Below are 8,849 nucleotides of genomic sequence, written 5' to 3'. Positions count from 1 at the left end.
CCCAAAAAAGTTGTCGAGTGAACGGACTAAAAGAGAGAGAAAAAACGGAAGCCTTCCCACTCCTAAAATCACGGGGAGTGACTGTGACAGGAGGAAGGGGACAGAGAGAGAGAGAGAGGGAGAGCTGAAGAAGCCCTCGCAGGACTTCATCACATTTCTTTCAGGACTGCACGGACCGGACCGGACCACTAATCGATCACTAAACCTGGACTGATAATCAATAGCGGTGATTACTCGCGGAGTGAGAACTGTTGCTGGGGACTCTTGGAGGAGCATGCGGCTCGGTTTACTATTCAGGTAAAACTTTGACTTTTACAGCTGCAACCTGCTGCGCCTCTCAGTCCGCTCGTATACACAACATCACATGTGGGGGGTTTGCATCCTCCGGTGAGTGGGCACGGTGTTTATGTTGTGTGTGTAAGTCATTTTCCAAAAGTTTTTTTGTTTTGTTTTGTGGTGAAGTTTTCGCTTTTACGCACGACGCTTTCTTGTGCGCACTGGGCGCTGTGTGTGCGTGTGTGTGTGAAGGATATAGGATAGGAATTTACCCGAAGGCATCTGGATTTAGGTTAGAGTCTTTCTCCTCGGGCCGGGTTTTTTTGAGTTTCCCCCCTGTTGCATATGTCTCCCTCTCTCTCTCTCTCGCTCTCCTTTTCCTTCTGTCCCCGCGGCTCAGAGTTTATTCTACAATGTGCCACTGTAGCGGCCAGGGGAAACGTGGACCCGGGTAGGGGGTCGTTACTTCGGCCTCAGCGGCTCTGTTGTGTCGGGCTGTGCGGGACCTTTGTCTGTGTTTTTCGGGGTAGTTATGTAGTCTGGTGTGGAGAAGCTTTCAGAGACCACGGCGGTGCACCACATTGGGGAGAAGGGACCAATTACTCTGCCTACATGTGGCCTGCGGACTGGTGATTGTGGTGATGGTTTGGTTCTCGGTTAGCAAGTCGTTTTAATATCATGTTCGGGCCGTTTTCTTGGCAGATGAAGAGATGGTTTTCCACTTGTTTCCAGTGCACTTGTCTCCGCAGTTTTATGGCGATTGTTGTGATAAACCACAAATATGGACAGAGTGACTTTTTCTGAAACCTTAAAGGAAAAAATAAGGCTTCAAAAACACAATGTAATAATATGTTTTTATTTATAGAGCACTCAAACCATAAGCACAAACTCTTTCCCAGGTGAGGAAATTCAAAACCATAGAAATATTTAGAAATATAGGGACACTCACAAGAGGCAAATAATGAAACTTAGACACAAGCATGTATTTAACAGGAATTCAAATACTCAGATGGACATCTTCTGCAATGCTGTAGTTGCTCATGCTTCCACAAGTAATTGAATGGCCCAATAACCCCAAATATAAAAGGACACATTGAACACCATCCCACACCATAAACCACATCCTTTGAATATCAGACCTCAAATAAAAAGTACCTCAGAGTACAAGATTGATGACATGATTTTGGACACTGCGGCTGATTGAGTGTGTTTGTGTTTGTGTGTTGAAGCCACATCCTCAGGGTGTTCACGGTCACACAGAGAGAGGCATGCGGAGGGAAAACATACATTAGTTTAAAACCCATTCGTGTGTCAGTGCCTCCCAGGCTTCCACAGATTGATTGAGGTGTTTGCATATGAACCCTGAGGGAAAAAGGAAACTTGTGTTCACCCCTCACGCCACCTGTAGTGGGAAAGAAAGTGGCACAAGTGGTTGGTGCAGTGCAGTTAGGTCACTGGAACATATGATAGGGTGTTCACTCAACACTTTTAACACTGTTTCAGAGTGAATGTACATTTTGGGAGGGGGGTTCAAGGAAGCTCTTCATGACCGTTGACACAGAATAATGAAAGTCTCTGTGAACATATACCGATTTAACGTGTAGGTCATGGAACAATTATGTCCTTTACAAAAGACCTTATTCAACCTACTGATGTTTCAAATCCTGCATATGTGCCACTTATTTTACCCTCTGTTCTTCCTCCCTCCAGGCTCTATGTGCTGTGGGGCTTTGTGGTGGTCACGACCTCCGTGACCAAGGCAGCCAAGAGGAAGGTGAGTCATTAGCCCATTATAAGTGAGATTCACAGACAATAGCGTCATGATAGAGGGGTCAGACGTGATAATTAAAGCATAGATCCATGTTTTAAAACAATCCTGACTGGCCCCATGTGTACATTTATCACGGCAAATGTGCAAACTGGCTGCAAAGAGATCCCTTTCTGTTGTTGCATTTTCGCCTTTATTGGACAGTGAAGAAGCACATTGGAAACAGGGGAAAGAGATAGAGCTATGACACGCAGTACATGTCTCCGGCTGGAGACTGTAACCATTTGGTGCTCCCTCTCTTACAGCAGATTCAAACACACAGATGGGAGAAAATCAAAAGTCTTCATTCTTTGAATAAAAGCATGTTCAGCCTAATCTAATGTGAAGCTTCACTAGTCAGATCGAGGGGGTACTTTCTAGTCTTTTTAGCATTGGGTTCCCTCTTTGTGTTTGCATCCTTCTACTAAACACTTTAAGAAAACACAAAGGGGGGGACTTCGTACGAAAAGGGCTAACTTTGGGGGATAGACACTTGTTTTGATTAACCCAGACTGCTGAATCAGTTTCCACTGAACTTTGAAGCAAAATTTTGTTTTTGATAACAACATCTTTTCAAGAGCTATATTAACAAAAACAATAGCTGTATATATATATATATATATATATATATACAGTATATGTATATTCTGATAATCTGTTTAAGATTTTACAGTTTATTGAGCTTAAAGCGGCTATAATTGCTTTTTTTAATCATAACAATGTATCAAATGACAATGTGAATCCAATGTGAATAAATCTCATACTGAAGCTCCAGAGAATTATCGTCCCAATCTGCAGCTTCCTCCCGGCTTTACGGAGCTTTGAAGTGAGTTTTTCACCGCTCTCATAGCGTCGTTTCCGGCCACAACAAGCCGCTGTTTTCATCGAAAAAGCTCTTAAGACCCACAGAACGCTATCTGCTCAGCACCAAGTGGCAGACAGACTCAGTCAGTTAAACTAGCTGGTGAACAAAGATGATCACTTAACAGCTTCAGAGGCAGATGTTCCCCCCTGGAGTTGGTTGAGACCAAAATCAGAGCTAAAAGAGAGTGAATATTGGACTTTCATTCATCAGGTGGCCAGAAACACCTCCAAATAAATGATAATGTTTGTAACGGTTGAATGTGTAAATCAGCAACAAGTTTGCAAAAAAAAAAACTTAAAAGATGATGATATGTCAGGGTCGTAGCAGGTTTAACGGGATACTTTAACCAATTTAATCCACGTCTGTCTGCGTTCATCTGAACACCATGCCCACATTGCCATGACACAGACCCCTATTACAATCAGCAAAATATCTCTTTAAGCAGATAAAGGTTTCAGTTTCAGTTTGGCTGTGTGCATCTGATGTACACTGTTATCGGTTCTTCTTTGCTGAATGTGTAGACTACATACTGTAATGCCAGTATTATTTAAATGAACGCATCCTCCTGACATCTAAGAAGACAATCTTTCTCTTATAACAACTTTTTTAATTTGATGTCTTTCTGACAATAAAGTGGTTCTTAATACTAAAAGACAGAAGAACTGTCTCTTCCACCTGATCTCTTCGGTATGGAGAGGAGGAATAATTACAACATTCAAAGAGTTCATAATGTCCGTATGTGACCCAGTCCTTTAAAGGAGCCCACAGCTGGAGAGGCCCCACAGTAGTAAGATCATTTGTTTTAAAATGTAATAACAGGGGAGGCAGAATTCACAGCCACACTCCTGTCTGGTTCAGGCCTGGCAGTACAGTGTCACAGGAGTTTAACCAGTAGCACCAGAGGTCAGCGGTGGCTGCTGCAGGGTCACTGCACGGAGCTCATTAATGGTCCCAGTTATGTGGCAGCTGTGTGTTTGATGTCACTCATTACAACACACACCTCCCCTTTCAGAAACAAATCACTGACACACACACACACACACACACACACACACACACACACACACACTCACTCAGAGTCATTAGGCCTGGCTGCCTTGAACGCCCCTCATCTCTCTCACCCCTTTCTCTTTTTTTTTTCTCCCGACCTGCTGCCATTCTACCTCAGGTCAAGCTATAATCTGGATAATGCAGTGTTGGAGCACACATGCGTAGAAACAAACACATAAGTCTGCCTTACACCTGTCCTCTCTCTCTCTCCACAAACACACAGTTTTGTACAGTATGTTTACTTGCGTATCTGCCCATGTACACACAAATGTACAAACTCAAAGAGAGAGGGGGGGGGGGGGGGGGGGGGGGTGGAGTTTTGATTCTTTCTGAATGGAAACTTTTGTTCAGCTCTAATGGTTGCCACTCTGCCAAAACCAGGCCAGTGCTTCAGTTATGAAATGAGAAGAGCGACATTTATCTGCAACCACAGAAGAAGACATAGAAGCATGACCTGGCACTCTCATACGTGCACGCTGTCTCTCTCTCTCTCACACACACATATACACACACACATATATGTTTCATTCTTTCGTTCTTGTTGCTTCTTCCATCTGCTGCAAAGCTGCTGGCAGGTGACTGAGTCTCCTCTAAGCCCGAGCGAACTATGAAAAGTTCAGGATTTATATTTTGGCCTCAGAGGAAGGAAACTCACGAGACTGCAGCTCATCAGTGGACTGTGAAGAAATAAGTCCTTCCAGATATATTGGATTTTGCAATGGCAACGTTTTTGCTAAGTGCTTTAAAATTTTGCCAAAGCTTACAGTTTTAACTTTTTTAGATTCAAGGTTACAGTCAGTTGTCGAGCACTTTCAATTCAATTAAAGTAGTTTTTAAACCAGCCAAAACTTTTTTTTAAACAGACCTATTTATTACCCTTATGTTTCCTTTCAGCTATTACATTTTAAAATACTACAAAACATATTGAAAACTGACCGTTTAGTCAAATTTTCACAAAATGCAACAAAAAAGCCAAGAACTCTTTTTCTAGAAGTGGAGTGAAAAGAGATATAGCTGCTGGATTAAACCAGACTACTGTTTTTTGAAAGCTTTGAAACAGAAATTGAATTTTATTTAGTAAGTATTATGATGTGGTAACAAGATTAAAGAAAAAAGATAAAGGTACAGAGGTACACGTAGTGGGCTCACACAGTGCTGAACGCTGAAAGGTGGTGATGATGGACGGTGACCTCACAAACAGATGAGCTTTTGTTAAAAAACGCGTGTTGTTGTTGGGGGGCGCGACAGGGAGTGATGACGAATACAAGGTATTTTCCACCAAAATGGTAGGCCTAGTGTATATAATAGTTTATAGAATACTTTGAGCCGAAATTATTATTTGACAAGTTGATTGATTGAAAATAAAAAGGCAATTATTTTGATCATTTGTAGTTAATAAATCCTTTCATTTTCAAGCAAGAATAGTGAAAAAAATGTTCTCCACTTCCGGCATCTCAAATGAGATTTATCTTTGTAATATATTAGTTATTTATTGTATATCTTTTGGACTTTTGGTTGAACAAAAGAAGAAATGTAAACACTTCACCTTGGACTCTGGGAGTCATATGGTTTCCTTGTGGCCTGGTTCTGTCGGCACGTCAGTGGATGGGAACCTCTGGTGTAATAGACGTGTAATCTCTGTGTGTTTCTGTGTGTGTGTGTGTGTGTGTGTTCCAGGTGGCAGGCAGACGGTCCAGACAGGTGTTTGAGGCGGAGCCTGTGGAGGGGGTGTGGTCTGTCTGGGGAGAGTGGTCTGAATGCTCCCAGACCTGCGGCGTGGGCGTCTCACAGAGGAGCAGGATGTGTTTACCTCCTCCACCTCCCCTCTCACACTCACAACCTAACTGGGCGGGTTATTTGCCCGGGGGAATCTCACCTGCGCGCCCCTACTACCCTCCTCGTTTCCCCGGGCAACACCATCCTTATCACTCCCCATCAATATCCACCAATCACAACCAAGGATTGTCTCTGTATCGGAATATTAACACCGGAGGAGGAGGAGGAGGAGGAGAAGGAGGAGGAGGAGGAGGAGGAGGAGGAGGAGGAGGAGGACCTCCGGTACCAGGACAGACCAATCCAAACCCTCCTTTTTACCAGACAGATTTTTCCCCAACCAATCAAGATCATGTGTCCGTTTACCGTTCGCCCTACCACGCTCCTTCACACGGCTACAACCAGCCAGCACGCACCATCAGGAGGCCGACCAATCCAGGAACAGCGAGGGCTGCGGCAGGCGGGAACAGAAGGTCGATCTCCACCAATCGGGAGGGTTTGCCTGCGAGGAGGTGAGTGAGACCAACAAGTGAAATAACCAATAACAGAATACAGTTTGTTCACTCATGTTGCAAGTGACGTGCATGATTCAGGTTAAACAAACCTATAATGGCGATGAACGCTGGTTTAAGTTGCCCACCGTGAATTTTTACCTGGGGCCCCAACAGAATCTAGAATCGCCTCTGTTTATTTCAACTGTGAAATGTCCCACTCTCTATGTGTTTTGGCCACAATTCCTGATTCAATAAATCAATGAGACATTATTTCATGATCAGAAGTTTTTTAATATTCGTACCTCACAAATCCAGTATGAGTTGACCTCGGAAACATTTTCTTATTTTCTGTGTTTTTAAAGGTCAAAAGTCAGTGGAAAATACATCACTGATTCAGTCAATTTCCAGTTAGGGGAAGCTTTTACTCTGGAGCACAGGAAATGAGTTTTGCCTTGCTGGCAAAAAAAAATAAATACAGATGACACGGCTTTAAACATGTGTGATCTCTGGAAACTGCAACACAGCAACAGCGATGACTTATCAACAAAGACGTCACCAAAATAAAAGATGCCTCAGAGTAGCATTAGATGCACGTGCTCAGGATACATCTAGGTGCCATTAGTTAAAGAGCTGACGTTGTTTAGGTATTAGAGAGGGTTTGTTATGATGTTTGGAGTGTTGGGAGTTGGAGTTATGCCCATAACTGGTATCTGCTGTGTAATTACATCATTACTTCTGGCTTTTGTCATACAAACAGGCACTGCATCGCTCTGCCCGCTCACCACAGCCCGCTGGCCCGTTGTCGGTTATGATTATGCTGGACAGCGAACATGAACTGTATCTGAAATGCATCCTGTCCTTTCTTTATCTTTCTGCCTCTGGCTCTAAATCTGGAACTCTTTCTCTCTACATATAATCTGTTTTTTTCTGCCTTTTTTTTTCGACTCGCAGGTCTTCCGCCATCCGTCCAGGTCAGTTTGGGTACGGCAGGGTCCCGTTCTCTTTGCCTCTGCATCGTCCCAACCGGCAGGCTCGCCACACTGTTAACGGCACAGACGCTGAAACGCCTGGACTCAATGATGGAGACGCAGATGGCAACAGGGATGAGGAAGTGGAGACAGGGAGCGATGGAGAAGACAGGGAGGAGATCACTGAGACGCCTGCTGCAGAGGAGCTGCACACGACGACCACCACAACCGGCAACCCACACCGCCACGTTAACCAACCCCCACAAACCAACACAGAGCACAGGAGGGCAAGAGAGCGAGCCCCACCTTCTAACTACTTCTTACGCTCATCATCGCCAGCTCTCCTACCCAGCCGCCATCGCTTTGACTGGCGCGCTGTCACCGCACCGCCTCCTCCAATCCCTCCTCTCTCCCGCCCAAACACCCCTGACTTAACGGCACCCTTTTCCTCACCTCTCCACCGCTCCAGCCCCGTGCACAGAGAAAGGGAGCTCCAACAAGGCTTCAGCCCCCAAGTCCCACCTGCCGGCGACATCTACCCACTGCAGCACCCACACATCCCACACCTGACCGTGGAATCAGGCAGGGATGGAGGAAGAGGAGCTCCTCAGGTCCACAAATGCTTTGGGCCGGAGAAGGTGTACCGCAGGTGCTTCTCACAGGTAAGTTCCTCTACCCAGAAACCCCAGAAAGAAAATAAATATTCCATTTAATTCACTGACTTCCAACCCTTTTAATAACCTCATTAGCTCACTGTCATACCAACTCCCCAGTGCTTTATTCAGCCTGCACTCACGCTCGATTTACATTCATGCTGTGTGATGAAGGGAGCAGTTAGGCGGGCGTAAACTGAGGTGCTGAAGGTCAGCAGAGTGTATCTGATAGGTAGATCATTCCCCAACTCCAACACTAGCTGGTTGTCTTTGAGCACTCTGATGGAAACTGACTGCCTCCAAGGCGTGCGTGTATTCTGGGTCGAGACCAGATTACACACCTCCGTTGTGAAGCAATACACGTGACTTTGCGACTGATTGCACATAAGTGTGAGTGTAAATATGTGCCAGAACTTTCGCAAATGTGTATGCATTGATGTGATGTCCTGTCTGGCTCAGGGACTTGCAGTGATGATTGTGGTTGTGACCTGCTCCATACCTCGCGGTGCGGCTCAGCGTGAGCATTATCAGTAGCAAAAGTGCGCGTGTGTGCTGCCAAAAGAGCAGAGCTGAGACACAGGCAGGCCAGTCGTGTCAGATGCGCTGACTCATCCTTGACAGGTGAGAAACTGAGGTCTGCCTGGCAGTTACTCAGGTTACACTGAGAAAAGAATGTCATGCTTGATTTCACTCAAATAAATGTGAGATTGAGAGTGAATATTGTGGTTTAAAACTTTTATTGAGCAGGTATTTATCGTATCCACAGGGTTATTTAACTGATATATTGTTAAAAGTCTGTATCCACTGGTATAGGAATATTCTAAAGCTTAAAAACCAGGCATGTTTAGACAGCACCTGTCCTGGCATTGACATTAAACGTGTTAATCTAAATCAGCTGCATCACACATGGATAGCGTGCATGTGTTCCAACTTTTTTTGGACTTTCCAAACTTTTTTTTCAAA

The 8,849-nt window shown here is 44.7% G+C and overlaps 1 protein-coding gene across 1 annotated transcript in view; it reads left to right on the top strand.

Annotated features, from left to right (window-relative positions):
• Positions 1-8,849, top strand: part of adamtsl4 (ADAMTS-like 4) — a 37,006-nt gene continuing 28,157 nt past the window's right edge. The window contains exons 1-4 of the mRNA XM_083919076.1: positions 1-297; positions 1,987-2,050; positions 5,676-6,283; positions 7,217-7,895. Of these exons, the coding sequence (XP_083775202.1) occupies positions 275-297; positions 1,987-2,050; positions 5,676-6,283; positions 7,217-7,895 (1,374 nt within the window). The 5' untranslated portion in view covers positions 1-274. The remainder of the gene's footprint in view (positions 298-1,986; positions 2,051-5,675; positions 6,284-7,216; positions 7,896-8,849) is intronic.

This window comes from Echiichthys vipera (genome assembly GCF_963691815.1).
Source record: "Echiichthys vipera genome assembly, chromosome: 8".
NCBI lineage: Eukaryota > Metazoa > Chordata > Actinopteri > Perciformes > Trachinidae > Echiichthys > Echiichthys vipera.
This window is presented reverse-complemented; position numbering and strand designations above follow the sequence as displayed.